The sequence below is a fragment of the Chiloscyllium punctatum genome, chromosome 25, assembly GCF_047496795.1.
Source record: "Chiloscyllium punctatum isolate Juve2018m chromosome 25, sChiPun1.3, whole genome shotgun sequence".
Classification (NCBI taxonomy): Eukaryota; Metazoa; Chordata; class Chondrichthyes; order Orectolobiformes; family Hemiscylliidae; genus Chiloscyllium; species Chiloscyllium punctatum.
The window spans coordinates 49,687,006-49,709,167 of NC_092763.1; the positions used below are offsets into that span (position 1 = coordinate 49,687,006).

A 22,162-nucleotide genomic window follows, 5' to 3' on the forward strand; every position below is an offset into this window, starting at 1 on the left:
AATGCTGGCGTTGAAGAAGAACATTCTGTGTTTAAAAATAGTTCTCCAGTTGATTGCTAGGCACATCATTTACACTTGCCTTCCAAGTATAAGTTGCACTAGGGATGGTCATTCTTTCTCCATTGGCTTTTCATGAAAAATGCGGCATTGCAATGAGCATGTCAGGTTTTTCAGCTTAATACATAATGAGCTGGGTATGTACCATATGTTCTGCTAGACCATTTGAGCATGAATCATGGGTGACAATGTGTTATGGATCACTTCCCATTTTGAGATTTTTGCCTCACCATTCAAAACCTGGTTGGAGAATTCAAAGTTTTGTTCTCAACCTGGTGAATGACATTTCTGCTAATCTTGCCTTGTTTTCCCAACTGACTCGTCAATGCCCAAATTGTTCAGGGGATAGGAAGATTTTGCTTTTCACTTCTAAGTTGAGATAGAGGGTGAAACAATAAAGGTCAGTGAGGATAGGCTGAGACTGATGGAAGTCAACACAACGGAGTCTTAGTGAGATCCTATGGATTGTACAAAAAGGGACACAGCTCAGAATGAAAAATTAATTGGTTAAGAAGATTCTGTGTAGTATCCTACAAAACATTTATCTTCAGTTGTGGAACCCTTGATGCTGTTATGAATTCTACCATCTTTAAATGGGGAGAGTTAAAAATATCAGTGAATTTTACAAATGAAAATATATTTTTCTTAAAACCTTTCTAAAGCAGTTAAAAATAACAGCTCCAAGTGTTTCATTTATATTTATTAGCATCTCTCAAATGAGAGGAATATTACTAGGCTTGGCTGTAAATATAACGATTTTCCCACTTCTTGACTCTACTAAAAGCTGCTTTCCACTTGTATGGTGTTACTCCTTCAATGGCATTTTCAATCAGAGCTTTTAAGTGGATACACTGGTAGTCACTTATATTTGGAAAAGCTGTAGCAGTATAATCTTTCCTATTGTTGATTACAGCCCATTTGAGTGAAGACCAGGCTGATTCTAAAGGACTAAGGTGAGGGTAACTTAGAGGAAAGTACAAAAGCTCATGGCCATAATTTTGAGCAATTTTAGGACAGTAAGAAATATTATCTATTTGAATAGTCGATGAAGTCTGTAATGGTACACTCTGGATGACATCTGTTTTCTGTGGTAGAATTTCTGATGAGTCATCTGTATAGTGCTTCAATCCTGAAGAAATAACACTTTGTTTTGGTTTGATCACCACTGTGCATTTTCCATAAGACTTGCTGAGTACTTGACATAATTCTTTGAAAATCTCTTCTTTAGTACCTATAGTCTTTGGAGATGTCCACTGTTCTCTTGATTGGAAGAAGACTCTGTATTGCCAAGGAACCCATCCTCTAATTCCCCCAGCGTGGATCAGTGTCAATCCTTCTGATGGGGACTTGGATTTGACTATACTGCAGAAGATGTCACCTGTTATCAGATTTTCAGAAACATGTGTTTCGCCCAAATAAACAGTGTAAAGTCCATCATTTTGAAAATTTCTCAATGTCTTCAAGTATTGCAAGCATTGATGTCTCCTTAAGCTACTAAGTTCATTTGAGTACATCTTAGATCTTAGAAGTAGTTTAGTGAAATTTGGCATTTTGTTTCATGCAGGATAGTTCTTTTATGATTGACTAATTGAGGGAAAAGCTACCATAACTCAAAAGATGGAGTAATTTTATTTCTCATTATAGTGGATGGAGGGGATTGCTCATGACAACATAATGCATGAGATGACATTGGCATGACATCGCAATAGACAGTAATGACTGAACATCATTTTGCAACAGGAGAGGAAATCAAAAAATCTGTCACATATCCACCTCCTAACCTCAGCTTGATAACTGGGGCATATCATTAGCCCAACCTCTCACCAGAAATGTGCAATGTAAAGGAAGAAAAAAAAAGTTGGAAAAGGGAAGTAAATATGTGATTAATTGGATTCAATAGTAATATCCCAATAGCTGACTGTGTCAGATTTTGTGACCCCAAATTACAAAAGACTCAAATGAATTGGTTGAGCTATGTGACAATGTTCAGAATTAAAAATGCATCACTTATGGAAGACCAGTTCTGAATAGCATTGAAAACTGTAAAAAAAAAGAACAAAATAAGTGATAAGTTCCTAATTTCTCTTAAATGTCATCTGGAAATTAGATAGTGTAAAAACAGATTGACAGTATCAGCCAATTCCATTTAAGTATAAAGAAAAAACATGTTTCATTCTTGTTAATTGTCCTCCTTCAGCAGACAAAATAAACTTTGGAAGAGACTTATGGCAGGGTACAGAATGCATAGGGGTTTGGAAGGAAAATATTTTTAATTGTTGGCTGCCTGATTTTCAACTGAAAAAAGGCAAACAGCAACTAGAAGTTTGTTAGGAACTTAATTGCCTGCTTGAAATCAAATTCTGGTAATACCTTAAAAGGTGTGTCCACAAAACAAACTGGAAGTCTTTCAGATATGCAAACTGAACATATAGCTGTTATGAGATGTGAATTGCAGTTTTCAAAGGAAAATGAGTAGAGCATATATTCTGGATGTAGGTTTGCTCGCTGAGCTGAAAGGTTCATTTCCAGATGTTTCGTTACCTTACTAGGTAACATCTTCAGTGAACCTCATGCAAAGCAATGCTGAAAATTCCTGCTTTATATTTATATGTTTGGTTTTCCTCAATGAACCTTTCAGCTCAGTGAGCAAAACTACATCCAAAACCTCAACCTGAGCTACAAATCTTCTCAAAACTTGCTAAGAGCAGATACTCGTCTATATCAGTGTCATTTTTCAAACATTGCCAACAACTGAAAACTTCTAACAGGCTCCTTTTATCTTTCCCAGGGATTTTCTGATAAGGAAGTTTTTCAGGTATTTTTCAAGATACTTATGGAAACATAAAAAAAAACATAACAAAAGTTAACAAAATTCTCCTGGCTTAATGTTGGCTATTCTCATACTGCCTGAAACACTGAACTTTCACATGTAGTTTTATGTGATATGATTTTGATTACATCACAAAATATTTTAAACACATTTTGTAGTCAGCACTTAGGCAAATGTTCCTCATTTGTCTCAAAGAAAGCTGGCGTCAAAGATTCAACAATCTCTGTGGGATGATTTTTCATTTGTGGAGCATCATTTAAATCTAACACAAAATGAGTTGGTGAATGACAGCAGTGACGTCAGAAAGGTGGTAGACAGCCAATCATACTGAAGTAGTCACATACTACAAATGAGGAAATTAAAAGCAGTTAAAATAATTCACTTTTAATTTTCAGACAGCAAAAATAAATGACAAGGATAAAGCTAGAAGTTCAAATAAAGGTAAATTTTCAAAATGAAATTTTAAAGAATAATGGATTTTTAAAACCATTACAGAGAAATTTATCATTCCACAATTATAAAATTAACTCTTCAGTGCCAGTGAGGGTGGTCATAAGTATATTACTAGTTACATCTACTTCAACAAATTGTAACATTTTCAGGAACGTTTATAGCAATATTAACTGCATATAAATGCAAATGTTTGATAATTCTAATGATTTACATGAATGCTGTATGGAGAGATGTAGTGCCTCAGCACTAAGATGCACATCTTCTGGAGCAGTATAGAATCAACAACTGCTGGAATTCTAGGTTAACGTATGCATGTGTGATTCAGGAATTGCTGTCAGTTTTAGTGGTGGTAACAATGAATATTAATGGTTTCACCATCACTACTGCCAAATTAGACCATATATTACCATCCACTCCAAAGGTGAACAGGCAAAATTCCAACACATTGATCACTTTGTTCAATTTTTATTAAACTATGATACACTGCTCAGTACTGAAAAATTCCAATCTGCAGCAAATTTTATGTCAAATATTTAATCATCTCAGTCCAACATCCAGGCAGAAAAGTTATTGATGGCATGAATACTGCAATTAATTATGCTGATAGTAAAAAATGCAATCAGACATTGCTGAAATTAAAACTAAATGTTTTATTTAAAATCTTCTGTTTTATTTAAATGTTAATTTCAGGCTGCTCTCTATAAAATTATAAAGTACAACACAGTTGATTAAAGAATCCTGGTAGCAATACAAGCAATTAATCAATTACATGTGCCTTAAAAACAAGTCATGGCTATCATTTGTCAGACAAACCTCTGTCCCATACCTAGACAGTAGACAATTTGGTAACAATATGTTAAAAACTCAGAACTAAAAAAGCTGTTTGTTAGTTATAAACCAAAAGTAGATAACACATTGCTGGAAATCAGAAACAAATGTTGGAAACAATCCAGCAGGTCAATTCGAAACCTGAGGGAAAAGACAATTTTACATTTCTATTGTCAAGGAAAGTGTTGAGAAAAGGCAAAACCAAAGAAAGGCCAGAAATAGATAAGCTGTTTGAGTAGAAGACAGGATTTCTTTAAAAAGCTTCAGTAACATGAACAATAAACAATAGTGCAAAGCACAAAAATAAAGATACATGTAAGACAGAGAACTTGTGAATACCTTGAATGGTACAAGTACATTGCAGACATAAAATGGAAACAGGAAAAGTTGGCAAAGTAAAATAGAATATAGTACCTTAAGGAGAAGAAAAAAGCAGGCTGAAACTAAGGGTGCAGATTGAACTATTAACAAACTGATATTGTCTTCCAAGTAGTCGCCTGCCTCAAATTGCCCCAGAAATGCTGGTATAGAACTGCCGCCTCATTGGGTAAAAGCAAAATAGAAGAAATCTGAAGGAAAAGCAGAAAGTGCGAGACAAGCTCAGCAGGTCAGACAGCACCAATGGAGAGAGAAACAGGCTTAACACTTTAAGTCCAATATGTCACTTCTTTGGAACTCTTCATGGACTTGAAATGTTACCTCTTCTTCTGGCTCCCCAGATGTGTCCAGATCTGTTGAGTTTCTCCAGCACTTCCTGCTTTTACGTCACATCATCAGCATGGTTTTGCTGATATTTCATGGTAGGGGAAGATAAGTTGGCAGTTGAGGCAGGAGACCTCTATTAGAATAATTTGCATCCTTGGTAACAGTAAAAATTCTCTTTCTTTAAGATGCTGGAGTCCATCTTAGAAATATAAAGCATTTACAGAACAGGAGCAGAAGAAGATTATGTTGGTATTTATTTTCTATAGTCATCTAACCCCATCAGAATTTTTCCTATTCTTTCTTTGTTGTGTATTTATATAACATCCCCTCAAATGCATTTATAATATTTCCCCCATTCATTGTATAAGGTGATGAGTTTCACATTCTAATCATTGTCTGAATAAAAATGTTTCTCTTGAATTCCTGTTTGATTTATATACCAGACAGTCTGTAATTAGCCACAGTCCACAGGAAACCCTGGGCATCTCCAGTTTCAGAGTGAGATAAATGTTTATTGCCTGAATCGCGCCATTTTGCATCAGGCATGGCGGACCATAAGACTCTCCCATTCTTACAGCCTGCCATGAATATGTTGGAAGAAATAGCAAGTTAACTATCTCTGTTCAGAAATGCCATGGATTCTCCTTCCATGGTCAACAAGGCCCGAACTGGGACTTAAAGCCAGAGCTTCTGGTTTAGAGGCAGAGGTGCTACCCATTGCACCACAAGATTTCCTGAATCGTTTCATTGAATATCATATACTTATGGCACCTATTTCGGATCTTATCCACAAGTGGAAATATCTTCTCTACTTTAAATCTCTCAAAGCCTTTCAGAATCTTAAAGTGGAGTAAGTGGGTAAGCGGATAAGTGGAGCTGAGTCCACAAAAAGATCAGCCATGATTTTATTGAATGGCAGAGCAGGCTCGAAGGACCAGATGCCCTACTCCTGCTCCTAGTTCTTATGTTATGTTCAATGTATTTGATGTGTGCGTATCAGCCATAATCAGCTTATCACTCAGTTTTCTTACTTCTACAAAAAAAGGCCCCAGTCTGTTCAACCATTAATATTAAGTCTATTCTGATGTCATTCTCATACATCATTATTGTTCCTTCTGCAAAGTCTCTACATACTAATATCGAGACCGGAAATGTTTACAAAACTCATGGTCTAACCAATATTCTATAGAGGTTTTCTACTTTTCTATATTAGCTTTCTGTGTTTGTTTTATATAATCTTATTAACATGACTTTGTTTCATTATACTAGACTTTCCTATTTCCATTTCTTGCCTGCTGTATCCCTCATGAACCCACACCACAACATCAATTAATTGCTCATTGTCTGTTTAAAATGTCTCGCTTTATTTAAATAACTTCTACACATCATTTCACGCTAACAGCACTTCAAGCTTTTAAACATCTCCTATTCTCACAGGTTACTCCACTTCTGCTCTTGTATCAGCATGTGTATCTGTACAAAAGCCATATGTGATGATAGAGAGAGAAATTAATTCATGAAGTGCTGCTAAGCAGATTATGCCCATTTCCCAGGGACAGACAGCATTGTGGGACTCTACCTAGCATGCTAATAAGACCACAAGACTGTAAAACATCAAAGCAGAAGTAAGCCATTCGGCCTTTCGAGTATGCTGCACCATTCAATGAGATCATGGCTGGTCTGATAATCCTCAACTTCACAGTCTTGCCTGTTCCCTTTTGCTGCACAGCTTTCCTCACGAATATCATTGCCTATTGGTTGGGGGTTGTGAATCTTTGAAATTCTCTATCCTAAAGATCTGCAGAAGCTGAATCTTTGAATATGCTTAAGGTAAAGATAGATAGATTTCCAATTACCATTGTGGAAAGGATTATGTGTAAAAGGCGTTGAGGTATTCAATCAAGCACGTTCATTTTAAGTGGGGCAGCAAGCTCACTGGGCTGAATGGCTTGCTCCTGTTGCTAAGTACCATGGCATGGTTTAAACTGCAGATGTAACACATTTTTTCTTCATCAGTGCATTAAGAAAGTTTATAAAACTGATACAGACACACAGCTAATCCAGTAGGATTGCTATTATAAAATTTGAGAAAGGTACCTTATATTTTTTTCAACACTTTTCAAATATCACTTTGTCACAAAAGATATCACCTGGAAATGCGTTTGTAAAATTATTATTACATGATTTTGTATGCATTTGAAATCTTTAAAACCTGGACAACTTTACATAGAAACCCTTTTACTTTTGAAAAATTACATTGGTTACATTATCATCAACTAACTTTTCCGTTCTTGTATGAAAATAATAAGCAATGCTGGACACTGAACAAAATATCCAGTATGCAGAGCTTCTAAGTTTCTTATGCCTTAAATCCGATTAATTTGGTTTTAAAGGGAGTCGCACATGGGCTAGTACAGTTTCTAATTTACATTAGTTAGTCTATTATTGAAGTATTTTCAAAATGAGATTGATTTTGAAATGCAGTAAGATATGATGAAATGAATTTGAAAAGCAATAAGATTTCAGTGTCCAAAAGGCACATTAGCTGTTATGCTTACTACATGGAGCTAATTATTCAAATCCAATTTTGATATTCTTTTCTTCAGCTCCTTTAATATATTTATTTAGCAATTGAACTACCTTTTAAATGATTTGTCTAAAATAACATTATTTCCATATTCAGGAACCATTTCCACTGTTGTACAAGTAATTTTCAGAACTAAGAATTATGGGCCAAAAATGCCACCTATATTTTCCCTACTTAACTAAGCGGCACATATCTTAAAAAGCCAACTCACAATTTCTCTATGTACATAATTCACTGAAGTAAATATTATTTCCGTATAAATCTTGTTAGTGAATGTTAACAAATTATTCAACAAAAGAATTTCAGTCAAGTTGATTTCAAAATTAGTGTTTACAGACTAGCGAGAAGTGGGAATTTGGATTCATTTATCCCCTGCTTGATTGAGAAATACTGATGGAATTGTATGATCTCACTACTCACTCTGTGCATTAGTCAAATGTAAAATCTGAATTGAAACACTTATGTTGTTTTAGTCATTGGTCTAGAAACATCAGGTAGCACGTCAATGATATGGGGTGTTAGGATATCTGGCATTTATGTTTAAAAATGACTTTTGGGTATGAATAATTTGGCCTGCGTGCAAAGTAAAGTAAAAATCATTTTATTATTTTAGGAAAGTTTAGAAAAGTAAACTTTACACACAGCAAAATATACCTCGGTCAATTTTACATCAAATTAACTTTGACTTGAATGGTTATTTTAATTATTTGGCCTGGACGTAATTATTGCAAATGCAATTACAATGGAAAGTCAGTTTATTGCCAGAGTCATTGTCAATAGTAGATGTGTATTATAATGGAATGTGTTGGTGTATAAAAATATGTCATGTGTAGGACTTCAGATTCTGACACTGCTGAAGTAGTACACCAGTATGGCAAAAAAAGGGTAAACTAAACGGCATGTGTACCAACTCCCTCAATCTCTTCATTTGGTGTTTTTTCAGTGCCAGAGGGGACAACATTTTCACTCAAAAGTGGAGTTTCATTTGGATGGCTGTGTACCTCAGATGCCTCTGACAACTGAGCATCAGTCGCATTTGTTGCTGCTGCTGAGGCATCATCAGTGGGCACAGATGCATATGTAGTAGATGCTTTCCTAGGTTCTTGCTTGACCCTTGAGAAAAAAGAAGTAATGAACAATTATGATATTCTTTACAGGTGTATTGCATTTTCCGTGTGAGTGAGAAAGCAAATTGACAAACATTTTTCCCTCAAGTTTAACTTCAATCCTAGCTTATGGTATTGTATGTATCTGGAATGCAATCCTATTGACAGGAGCTAGCCAAAGGTTCTCAGCCAGATTATGATCTGAAGATAGGAGCCTAACCAGAAAATATCAGCAATACTATAGGACTATGTGCAATGTTATGGAGGTGCAAGTATTCAGCCATAGTGATGGGATACATATGAAGTCAGAAGTTCAACTGAGCATAAACTGTATGAAGCTAGTGTACTGTCTATTTTAGCCTCAAGCAATTCATAGATAAGGAGATGGAGTCGATGGCTAGGGAACAGATTTTATTGCAGAACTAAAGAAATCGGCTATTGTCTTCCCTATAATTAGCTGGAACAAATAACTACTAATCCTGTACTTAGTTAGTGGTCTGATAGTTTCAGTGATAGTTTCTGAGTTACTGGACAGGTTGAGAGGAGTGATGATTATGTAGCATTGGCTATTGCCAAAGTACTTTCGAAACTAAGACTGTACCTCCTAGATTGTATTCTCTAGAGAACTGCTAATTGTATCAGTTAATGTAGAGGCCAGGAAAGGAAGTTTCATGGTCAGCATTTTTGTGGGAATATGTTCAAGGTCAAGGAATATGGTCTCATGGACAAGATGCTCACAGATAGAGAATGAAGATAGTGAAGCAGCTAGAGAGAAGATACCAATTCCAAAATAACATAGGGGATTGAGGAGAGAAAGTAGATATTTGATTGATCACCAGAGGTAATGAGAGAAGTTGAATGCATGGTCTCAATCTTGATGACAATTAATGCCTGAGTTCCTTGCTCTATTAGAACTCAGGCAGGTATTAAAGCCTGACTGTTATCTGGGTGCAATCAACTAATGTGCTCCAGATGGGAACTGTTTGTGGGATGTTCACAACAATCAGGCTGGAAGGTAGTTCAGCTGATAGGCACTCAATGAAAGCATGTTTCTAGGGGAGGATAAAATCTAATGCTTTATTCTCTTTTTGTTATTGAGTTGATAACAGATAAAAAAAACAGGCAAAAGAAAGCCTTTGTGAAACTTGAAGTTTGAAATATTAAGAATAGAATCGAAAACAATACTCACTGAAATTCAGTATCTTTCTCCATATTTTTCTTAGCCTTCTTCTTTGTCTTCTTTGCAATTACCCAGACAATTGCTCCAATCACAATTGCTGCCAGAATTGCTCCAATTATGGCTCCTATAATGTGATCATTCTCAGAAGCTACTTCAAAGAAGAAGAAAATGGGGATAAAGTAGAATCAGTAAATAATTTGATCCATCCTGTCAGGCTATTGGCAGATACTTGATGCAACCAATATTAGATGTGAATCTAGAATGTGAGAAGCATTATGCTAACAGCTAGTTTAGGATTGGGAGTTGGATTCACAGTATCACTTGCTTGTACATACTAGAAATTACATTTTAGTAAACAGGACATTGTCCTTTGCAAACAGAAGGAATATGTACACATTTTACCTATTTCAAATCAACAAAATTAATTATATCTATTTTCTTGTTCATATTTCAGGCCAAAGTCTTGACCATAGAGTCCCTACTGTATGGAAACAGGCCATTTGGCCCAATAAGTCCACACCGAAACTCCAAAGAATAACCCACCCAGGTCCATTCTTCAACCTTATTACTCTACATTTACTCCTGACCAATTGCACCTAACCTGCACATCCCTGAACACTGTGGGCAATTTAGCATAGTCAATTCACCTAACCTGCACATCTTTGTTCTGTGGGAGGAAACCGGAGCTCCCGGAGGAAACCAACACAGACACGGGGAGAATGTGCCAACTCCACACAAAAGTCACCCAAGGCTGGAATCAAACTTGATGCTTAGAGACAGCTTTGCTAACCACTGAGCCACCATGCTGCCCTTAACCAGAGTCAACCTGCCTGTCTAAAACTTAAAAAAAAGCTTGGCACTTGGTTTTTCAATCATTATTTAACTTATGCTTTTTCAATGGCAGCCAGAGTCCACTTGTTTAGTACATTCCTGTAATACAGTATTAATGTTATTTTCCCTTTACTTTAGTAATTCTTGTGAATTGCCCTGATGATTCCAAGGCAAAAACTTTTGACAAAATGTATATTATCTTTCAGCAATACTCAACTTCTGTAATACCAAACAGCCACTCTTACATTGCCGAGAAAACTAGCAACTTTATTGAATTGTTTTGGAAATGCCTCATAAAAAGGGACAACTCAAAATTGCAATTTTATGATATTTGAGCTGAAGTTGTAACATACTATACTATAAGGAAGTTCAACATTCTGTATCATTCCAGGAATAGTTATGTGGAGGATGAAAATAATAATAGCTTAAAGGAAAAAAATTCAAACATTAATATCATGAAATTAGAGATATAAGGATATACTCTCCCAGAAAGTGTTACACTTGTAAGAGTCATTGTAACCTCACCAGACCATGGGGCTCCTCTTCCATTAGAGAGACAGAGAGAGCAATGAGAGAGAGAGAGAGAGAGAGAGCCAGAGCCAGAGCCAGAGCCAGAGCCAGAGCCAGAATCGGTGGACCTCAGGGCCATTTCATTGTAATCTCAGCTGGTGCAGGAACTGAGCTGATGCTGTAGACAGCACTCTGCATTACAAACTACTATCCAGCCAACTGAGTGAGCCAAATTTCCCCATTGTTAATAGATTAACATGACATCCTTATCCTTCAAAATTGATCTAAAACAAAGAATTTGATATTTAGATTTTTACAAACCATACGTTTCCCAAAAAGTTATCAATAATTGTTCTCCTACTTCTAACATTCTCATTGATAATTGTACAAGTAATTCCCATTCACTGTGGCATTCTGTTCTCTCACATTTCTCCACTGTCCTTCTCATCTTAGTTGAAGTTAACTCCTTCTAATCCATTGAGGACGAAATATCTCTCACTGGATTCATTTTTCATTTCCCTTAAATCAATCTGGCACATTTCTCCCTTTGCTTCTAGAGCAAGCTATCACTCTACTTTCCCCCATAACCTCAATGTAACTAATGTACATATATAGTGCAACAAATAAAATCTAGTTATGAAAAATTAACAATACAACATTGCTCTGCCTGTCAGTTTCTCAACTCCCAATTAAAAGTTGACATTAAATTTCTGTCTTGGTCTTAAAATTTTTACTTTTACCAATCTGCACTATTCTATTGATCTTTGAAAATTGGCTCTGAACTAAGTTCACAAAGGCTGGTATCCCATCACCAAGTCAACCTTTAGTTACACGTGGAGAGTCCTTGACAATGATTCAGCTCCCTCAGGGTCAGCTTTCAGAGAGAACAGGATGTCTGACACTCCTGGTTTTTTTGTGTGGGTGTGTGTGTGCAGGTGTGAGACACAGTGAGAGATACAAGGTTTACGAATCTTTATTCAATTTCCACCACCAGGAAGATAGGAAACACCCGAGTGGCCAGTGACAAGCAGTGACACTCCTGTCTATCTTTTTTTTTTCTCTACAAGGTGCACAAATCTTCAGACCTGCCTGAAGATCAGGAGCGTAGGACTGAAGTGCAACCAAAAGCAGAGGAGGTGGTTTTTAAGAAAATCAAAAAGGGAGTGCAAACGCCCAAACCCAATATACACGTGGTCCACGGACTCCACAGCGCCACAGAACAAGCAGTTGGGCTGGGGTCTGTGAACCACCGCAATCTGCGGTTGCAGGGGACTGCTGCGTGCAGCACCCTCCACCCCAGACACTCCTGTTTATTTTTTTTCTCTTTTTTTTTTCTTTTTTTTTTGTGCACGAATCTTTATTCAATTTCCACCACCAGGAAGATATGAAAAACACCCAAGTGGCCAGTGACAAGCACTGCCCTTCACATCAAAGGGCAATGCCGTGTGATCAAAACAGTGAAGGGGAGGGTAGGGACTAAATCAAAATAGAGTTGGAGGGAGAAATTATGCACTCCACTCCCTACGGCGCCCACCTCTCCCTGAACAACTCCAGGGTGTTGGTGGACACCGCATGCTCCTTCTCCAAGGACACCCGGGCTCTAACGTAACCGCGGAAGAGGGGCAGGCAGTCGGCCCTAACGACCCCCTCCATGGCCTGCTGCCTGGACCTGTTGATGGCCAGTTTGGCCAGGCCCAGGAGCAGACCCACGAGGAGGTCTTCAGACCTGCCCTCCCTCCTCCATACCAGGTGCCCGAAGATCAGGAGCGTGGGACTGAAGTGCAACCAAAAGCAGAGGAGGAGGTTTTTGAGAAAATCAAAAAAGGAGTGCAAACGCCCACACCCAATATACATATGGTCCACGGACTCCACAGAACAAGCAGTTGGGCTGGGAGTCTGTGAACCACCGCAATCTGCGGTTGCAGGGGACTGCTGCGTGCAGCACCCTCCACCCCAGACACTCCTGTTTATTTATTTTTTTTCTTTTCATTGTTTTGTTAGTCTTACACTGATCCAACTCCCAAGACAGGCAAAACACCAGAGTGGCTAGTGACAAGCACTGCCCTTCACATCAAAGGGCAATCTTCTGTTTTTTCCTTCATTCCTTATTTTTATTTGTGTGCTGGTGTGAGACACAGTGAAAGACACAAGGTGCATGAATCGTTATTCAATTGCCACCACCAGGAAGGTAGGAAAACACCCGAGTGGCCAGTGACAAGCAGTGCCCTTCACATCAAAGGGCAATGCTGTGTGATCAAAACAGTGAAGGGGAGGGTAGGGACTAAATCAAAATAGAGTTGGAGGGAGAAATGATGCACTCCACTCCCTGCGGCGCCCACCTCTCCCTGAACGACTCCAGGGTGTTGGTGGACACCGCGTGCTCCTTCTCCAAGGACACCCGGGCTCTAACGTAACCCCGGAAGAGGGGCAGGCAGTCGGCCCTAACGACCCCCTCCACGGCCCGCTGCCTAGACCTGTTGATGGCCAGTTTGGCCAGGCCCAGGAGCAGACCCAAGAGGAGGTCCTCGGACCTGCCCTCCCTCCTCCGTACTGGGTGCCCGAAGATCAGGAGCGTGGGACTGAAGTGCAGCCAGAAACAGAGGAGAAGGTTTTTGAGAAAATCAAAAAAGGAGTGCAAACGCCCACACCCAATGTATACATGGTCCACGGACTCCACAGAACAAGCAGTTGGGCTGGGAGTCTGTGAATCACCGCAATCTGCGGTTGCAGGGGACTGCTGCGTGCAGCACCCTCCACGCCAGACACTCCTGTTTATATCTGTCAGCCAGGGCTCCCTGATTGGACAAGAATAACAGTCACAATCAGGGAACTCATAGTCTATGAGGTTCACCTGGCTGACCTCATTACAATCGTTACAGTTTCCATTCCTATTAAAAATGATCTTATTAACAAATTTTCCCACTCTCCTTATATGCCCAAGTTTAACAAGGTCTTAACTATACTTACAGAGTGTTGATAGATCAACAGTACATGTCTCATTTCCCAAACTATTGAATGCTATGCATTGGTAAATACTATGTTCATGTTCCGAAACATTTGAAATGGTCAATATTCCAGTTCTTGGATCTTAAATACAAAACAAAATAAATGTGAGAAAATGAGTGAGAAGACTAATCATGGAACAACTAAATGGGAAAAACTGAAAAAAATAAACTGGTACTTAGCTTCCGTATTATTGAATATTTAAAATAATTTGTTTTTTATTCTTACCAGAAATATTTTGATGAACATTGTTAACAATTTCCACCCAGTGATACTTTGGAGTCGGCACACCTTGGTTAGAATGACAGGATAGTGTTGCTGCATTGATCTTCGCAGGATGAGCGTAAATAACACACGTTGGCTTTGAGGGTGGAACTATAACAAAATTAAAGTACTTCAACTGAAATGCATTAAACAAAGATTATTGAGGCAAAATGATAGAACATTTGATGTTATTGAAATCTTTTTGGGTGTGAAATTGTTCTGCAGAACCTTGTTTATTAATTCATGTTTCACTCTCGCTGAGAATGATGACCTACTTGTGAGAATTTAACAGGAAAGAATTATCTCTCTATGGTAATTTAAGTACGTGAAATACATTTAAGCGTCAGTGAATACTATTTTACAAGGTTTTTAAAAATATAATTTCTGCTTCCTGATGTTATTTTCAAGAACAAGGAATAATTGAAAATCTTTAAAAATGGAAAAGGGCATGTTTTCTTGCTACTAACTCTTCTCTGTTAAAACTGCAGTCAGGCCCATTGTCTTTTCCATCTAGAGAGAGAGAGAGAGAATTAGGCCAAATCGATTAGAATCTTCAACACAAACACTATCTATAATTTACTCTCTTTAATCATTAAATGTACATTAGGGCAGAGCAATTGACAGCAACATTTAGAGACCAGACATAGAACGATTATATAATTGGCAAGGTAGAGAGAAGAAATTTAGGAACCATGAATAGAGGAAATTGAGGAAGGCTCTTCTGGTACAGTGTAATGTCTCTATCTCTGAGCCAGATGATCTGGGTTCAACTCTCACCTCCTCCAGAGTTATGTCATAGCATATCGGAGCAGGTTGATTAAAAATGTCTCCAGGACAAAAAAATCTGAAGGTGCCCTTATGGTGCAGTAGTAATGTCCCAATTTCTGCGCCAGGAGACCCAGGTTCAAGTCTCACTTGCTCCAGAGGTGAACACATTGATTAGAAAATACATAGAGGAAAATATTGCAGTCTAAACCGAGTCTTTCCAAGTTAACGGTCCACATGGGTTGTTTAAACGCATGACATTGAATGTCAATGGATAACTATTAAGTTTACATTAGTGTTCTCATTCAATTATATTATATTTGAAGTCACTAGATGTGACAAACATTATCAATCAGTGGGATAAAGCACTAAAAATAGTCATTTTCACGACTCAAGGCCACATAATACAAATTGCTGAATAAGAAAGCTTGGGTTTCATGAGTTAGATTGTTGGGGTATGGGGACCAAGGGTTGGGGACCAAGGGGTGGACGAGGAAAATCAGGTTAATAGTGGGTCCCAAGAAAAAGAACTTGTAGAATGTCTATGAGATAACTTTTTTTTGGAACAGCTCACTAAGGAACAAGCAATTCTGAATCTGGTGATGTATAATGAAATAGACTTGATTAGGGAGTATAAGTGAAGGAATCCCGTGGAAGCAGTTACCATAATGTGATAGAATTCACCCTGCAGTTTGACAGGGAGAAGCTGAAATCAGATTACAAACTGAATTACTATTGAGTAAAGGTAATGAGAGACATGAGGGAGAAGTTGGCCAGAGTTGATTGGAGCAGGGCAGGGCTAGCAGGGAAGACTGTGGAGCAATAATGGCAGGGGTTTCGGGAGCTACAATAGAAATTCATCCCAAGGAAGAAGAAACATTCTAAGGGGAGGATGAAGCAACTGTGGTTGACAATGGAAATTCAAGGACAGCATAAAAGCAAAAGCATACAATGTGGTAATGATTAGTGGAATGTCAGAGTCATAGAGTCAGAGATGGACAGCATGGAAACAGACCCTTTGGTCCAACATGTCCATCCCAACCCAATCTAGTCCCACGTACAAGCACTTGGCCCATATCCCTCCAAACCCTTCCTATTCATATACACATCCAAATGCCTCTTAAATGTTCCAATTGTTCTAGCCTCCACCACTTCCTCTGGCAGCTCATTCCATACTCGTACCACCCTCTGTGTGAAAAAGGTTGCTCCATAGGTCTCTTTTATATCTTTCCCCTCTCACCCTAAACCTATGCCCTCTAGTTCTGGACTCCCCAACCCCAGGGAAAAAAACTTTGTCTATTTATCCAATCTATGCCCCTCAATTTTGTAAACCTCTATAAGGGCACCCCTCAGCCTCCGACGCTCCAGGAAAACCAGCCCCAGCCTGTTCAGCCTCTCTCTGTAGCTCAGATCCTCCAACCCTGGCAACATCCTTGTAAATCTTTTCTGAACCCTTTCAAGTTTCACAACATCTTTCCAATAGGAAGGAGACCAGAATTGCATGCATCATTCCAACAGTGGCCTAACCAAAGTCCTATACAGCCGCAACATGACCTCCCAGCTCCTGTACTCAATACTCTGACCAATAAAGGAAAGCATACCGAACGCCTTCTTTACTATCCTATCTACATGCGGCTCCACTTTCAAGGAGTTCTGAACCTGCACTCCAAGGTCTCTTTTATCCGCAACACTCCATAGGACCTTACCATTAAGTGTATAAGTCCTGCTAAGATTTGCTTTCCCAAAATGCAGCACCTCACATTTATCTGAATTAAACTCCATCTGCCACTTCTCAGCCCTTTGGCTCATCTGATCAAGATCCTGTTGTAATCTGAGGTAACCCTCTTTGCTGTCCACTACACCTCCAATTTTGGTGTCATCTGCAAACTTACTAACTGTACCTCCTATGCTCGCATCCAAATCATTTATGTAAATGACAAAAAGTAGAGGACTCAGCACCAATCCTTGTGGCACTCCACTGGTCACAGGCCTCCAGTCTGAAAAACAACCCTCCACCACCACCCTCTGTCTTCTACCTTTGAGCCAGTTCTGTATCCAAATGGCTAGTTCTCCTTGTATTGTGTGAGATCTAACCTTGCTAATCAGTATCCCATGGGGAACCTTGTCGAACGCCTTGCTGAGGTCCACATAGATCACATCTACCGCCCTGCCCACATTAATCCTCTTTGTTACTTGCTCAAAAAACTCAATCAAGTTTGTGAGACATGATTTCCCATGCACAAAGCCATATTGACTATACCTAATCAGGCTTTGCCTTTCCAAATGCATGTACATCCTGTCCCTCAGGATTCCCTCCAACAACTTGCCCACCACTGAGGTCAGGCTCACTGGTCTATAGTTCCCTGGCTTGTCCTTACCACCCTTCTTAAACAGTGGCACCACATTTGCCAACCTCCAATCTTCCGGCACCTCACCTGTGACTATCAATGATACAAATATCTCAGCAAGAGGTCCAGCAATCACTTCTCTGGCTTCCCACAGAGTTCTCGGGTACACCTGATCAGGTCCTGGGTTTTTATTCACCTTTACCGTTTCAAGATATTAATCACTTCCTCTCTGTAATATGGACATTTTGCAAGGTGTTACCATCTATTTCGCTACAGTCTATATCTTCCATATCCTTTCCACAGTAAATACTGATGCAAAATACTCATTTAGTATCTCCCCCATTTTCTACAGCTCCACACAAAGGCTACTTTGCTGATCTTTGAGGGGCCCTATTCTCTCCCTAGTTACCCTTTTGTCTTTAATATATTTGTAAAAACCTTTGGATTCTCCTTAATTCTTTTTGCCAAAGCTTTTTGCCCTCCTGATTTTGCCCTCCTGATTTCCCTCTTAAGTATACTCCTACTTCCTTTATACTCTTCTAAGGATTCATTCGATCTATCCTGTCTATACTTTACATATGCTTCCTTCTTTTTCTTAACCAAACCCTCAAATTCTTTAGTCATCCAGCATTCCCTATACCTACCAGCCTTTTCTTTCACCCTGACAGGAATATACTTTCTCTGAATTCTCGTTATCTCAATTCTGAAGGCTTCCCATTTTCCAGCTATCCCTTTACCTGTGAACATCTTCCCCCAATCAGCTTTCAAAAGTTCTTGCCTAATACTGTCAAAATTTGCCTTTCTCCAATTAATAACTTCAACTTTTAGATCTGGTCTATCCTTTTCCATCACTATTTTAAATTTAATAGAATTATGGTCGTTGGCCCCAAAGTGCTCCCCCATTGATACCTCAGTCACCTTGAATTCCAAGAGCAGCAATTACTGTTTTATATGCTGTTGCATTGTTTTGGAACTTTAGGAAAAAAATGTCAAAACAACAGCAATTTTAAAAGGGAGAAGAACAGACAAAGGAAGCATATGGTGAGGCCAGTGCAGGAGAGAGAAAGACAGAGAGAGAGAGAGAGAGAAAGAAACTGACACTGCCTTTGCTGTTTGAATTCATGTATCGCTGGACATTGGAGTGTATCTGGGAAAATTAACAAACAGTGAAATTCACAACTGATCTTGGAGGAACTGTTGGGCGAAGTTCACAGCACAGAATCAGATAAGTTAATTGTTGTTTTAAGTGTGGCCTACAGAAAGTCTGCAATAGTGATTAAAGTGGGTTCTCTCTTGATTATATGTATTTGGAGATATGTCTCTAGATTGAACTTAAAACATAAACCGTAACTATTAATTTAATCTGGGGCAGAGTTTATTGAGGAATAAGATGGTGTTATTTTCTGGGTCTGTAGATTGTGAAGGAGCAAAAATGGCCTTTTGTCGAGTGATATGTACTTCTTGTCAAATGTGGGAGCTTAAAGAAAGTTTAAGGGTTCCTGCAGATTATATCTGCCATAAATGCTGTTGGTTGTGAATCTTATCAGATCGAATGGATTGGTTGGAAAGACAGTTAGAATCAATGACGAATTTGTTACAGCAACAGTATGTGATGGATGGCAGTTATAGGAGGGGGGAAAGTTTCAGATACAGTCACATAGATGGGTTAATTTCAGGTAAGGAAAGACAGGTTGGCAGCTAGTGCAGGAGTCTTTTGTGGCGATACCCATTTCAAACAGAGGGTTGGGAAGCCTTTACAAATCAGCAGAAGATAACTTAAAAAACGAAAAGTGGAAACAGGATGTAATATTAGGGTAAGCTCACTTGTAATATAAAAGAAAATTGTAAGGCTTTTTTAGCTATATAAAAGATGAGAGAGGCAAGAGTGGACATTGGACCACTGGAAAATAAGGTTGGAGAAGTAGAAATTGGGAGCAAAGAAATGGCAGACAAACTCTATAGTATTTTGTATGAATCTTCACGGTGGAAGACACCAGCAGCATAGAGTTCAAGAGAGTTAGAGGGAAGAAGTGAGTGCAGTGGCCACCACTAAGGAAAAATTGCTGGAAAGCTGAAAAGCCTGAACATGGATAAATCACCCGGACCAGATGGATTACAATCCTGTTCGGAAGAGATAGCTGAGGAGATTGTGGAGGCAATGCTGGTGGGCTTTCAAGAATCATTGGAGTCAGGAAAGGTTCCAGAAGACTGGAAAATCACTAATGTTACACACCTGTTTAAACAGGTGGTGAGCTTTTAAGAATCATTCGAGTCAGAAAACAGGATATTATAAGACAGTTAGCCTGACCTTGATCACTTGTAAGATTTTAGAGAATGAGATTGCAGAGCACTTGGAAGTGTGTAGTAAAATAGGGCTGACTCAGCACAACTTTGTCAAGAGGAGGTCATGCCTGACAAATCTGTTAGAGTTCTTTGGGGAGCAAGTTAGACAAAGGAGAGCCAGTGGATATGTCCTATTTGGATTTCCAGAAAGCCTTTGACAAGGCCTTTATATTTTGTTTCCAAGTATCAATTTGCATTCAGCAGCATAATGGTGCTCTAACTGGATTATTAATTCAGGACTAATGCAAATTCAAATCACACAATGGAAATTTAACAATCTAAATTCACTTTGAATAAATCTGGAAATAAAAAGCTATTACCAATAAAGGTAAACAGGAAGCTGGGGGATTGCCATAAAACACAAGTTCCCTTGTGCTCTACAGAGGAAAGGGAACTAGCTGTGATTATCCCACACAAGAAACAACACTGGAAGCCTCTACTAATATTGTTCTGTATGTGCCACTATTAGGAAGATGCTCAAAATTATCCTGACTATGACTCTTTAAATTTCCCCAGCGCCACAAAAAATCTCATCATTTTCCCATAGCCACACAGCAAAGGAATTGATGTGGTGACCACAAATTCTGCCAACCCAAAGAATTGTGCATGTGTGTTCTTGCGATATTTTTGCAATTTTCCCCTCAACCCTTAAACAGTGACATCAAAATTTTCCCATTGACATTAATGCCATACAACTCATCTGCCATTTCAACTATCTAGCACTTTACTTTGGAGATCAGGGTGTGTGTCCCTATGCACAAATTGAGGCTTGAGGTTTGAGTCCTGCAAGTGTAACCAGTCTAGGGATTACAGGAAGAACAATCAGGGTTCAGGGCCTGAGATTGTGATCAGTCAAGGGTGTCCAGGAGGTAAGTAGCAATCTTTCCTGGAGTTTTGCTCAATAATAGTCAGGTTGCTTATCAGAGTAAGTGCATGGAGTCCTGGAAAAGCAGATAACTCAAGGAGTGGGTTTCATTGTACTGGGTCAGTGAAGGAATGGTCACTATGTGACCATCACTGAAGATAAGATGCTGGAAAGCTGAAATAAATGATAAATAGTAGGGTGAGACCTTACAATGAATAGAATGAGGAGGTATCTGATTGAAACATAGAGAATACGGAGAGGCCTGGATAGAGTGGACTGGAAAAGATATTTCCACAATTAGGAGACTAGGACCTGAGAGCACAACCTCAGAGTGAAGGGACGACCATTTAGAACTAATATGAGGAGGAATTTCTTCAGCCAGAAGGAAACCCATTGATGCAGAATGCTGTTTCGAGACCAACACATTGAGTATACTTAAGACAGAGATAGATAGGTTCATGATTGGTAAGGGGATCAAGGGTTAAGGAGAGAAACTCTGGAAAGCAGGGTTTAAACAGGTCACAGGATCCCTGGTCTCTACCTGGGGCTAACAAGGGAATGTAAAAAGTAATGAGCACAGGGTTAAGTGAAGAAATTAAGATTAATGTAAAAGGGTACAGTGAAAACAGGGGAAAGTTGGAAGATCATAGGGACCACAGCACAAAAAGGAACATGAACGAAGGGAATAATTTATGTGTCACAGCCAGAACTTGCAAATTATTCATGATGAAATCTTGGCATGTTGCAGCAGGAGACAATCACACAATAACTACACAATATAGCTGGCACTGCATATAAAGCAGGCAGAGTAAGCTACTTAAGAACAGACATTACTGGAGAAACTCAGCAGGCCTGGCTGTACCTGAAGAGAGAAAGCAAAATTAACATTTCAAGTTCAGTGACCTTTCTTCAGAGATTAAGTTACTTTTTTTTCTTTGGGGAATGAAGTACTACTTTTGGAATTTGAGGCCTGGCTATGACTAATTGTAGTAATCATGTCTCCATTAATTCAGTAATACCAGCTATCTAGTTTCAATTCATACTTCATTGGCTGATCAGTCATTATCCAAGAATGTGGGAGAAATATGATAGACTCAAGCAATCATAACCATTACATTGCATGTACCAACCACCTCCTTGCAGTGTCAGCTAAGCAAGTACAATGAGATGAAGACACTTAAAAGCGTTGCCTGAATTTTTTGTTTCACAAGCACATTCAATACTTGATAATGGGAGACAATACTTCACAGTTGCCACATTCACACATTGAACTGCAATTCGGAAGGGTCTGTGTTATATAAGGGAGCTTTGCTTTTTTTGCTATCAAGGTGGCTTACTGTCAGAATTCTACTCCAAAAGTAGCATGCAAACTTTAGGTGTGCAAAGTGCATTGGATAAAGTGATATATGTTAATGGCCCTTATCGAGGAATGACAACGAGAACCTTGGAAAGCCTTCATGTCACACTGTGACATATGATGGATGTGA

The 22,162-nt window shown here is 38.9% G+C and overlaps 2 protein-coding genes across 2 annotated transcripts in view; both read right to left on the minus strand.

Annotated features, from left to right (window-relative positions):
* Positions 1–788: 788 nt before the first annotated feature.
* Positions 789–1,607, minus strand: LOC140495637 (uncharacterized protein C21orf140 homolog). Its single transcript, XM_072594630.1, has one exon. The coding sequence runs from the start codon at positions 1,605–1,607 to the stop codon at positions 789–791; it is 819 nt and encodes a 272-aa protein (XP_072450731.1).
* A 2,368-nt stretch (positions 1,608–3,975) lies between these two features.
* LOC140495929 (heat shock factor protein 1-like) overlaps positions 3,976–22,162 on the minus strand; it is a 126,593-nt gene continuing 108,406 nt past the window's right edge. The window contains exons 15-18 of the mRNA XM_072595241.1: positions 14,319–14,465; positions 14,055–14,174; positions 9,756–9,897; positions 3,976–8,573 (exon numbers count right to left, since the gene is read on the minus strand). Of these exons, the coding sequence (XP_072451342.1) occupies positions 8,351–8,573; positions 9,756–9,897; positions 14,055–14,174; positions 14,319–14,465 (632 nt within the window). The 3' untranslated portion in view covers positions 3,976–8,350. The remainder of the gene's footprint in view (positions 8,574–9,755; positions 9,898–14,054; positions 14,175–14,318; positions 14,466–22,162) is intronic.

Bases quoted from the DNA above. Each gene is read 5' to 3' on its own strand.
- LOC140495637 (XM_072594630.1), bottom strand. From the start codon at position 1,607: ATGCCAAATTTCACTAAACTACTTCTAAGATCTAAGATGTACTCAAAT.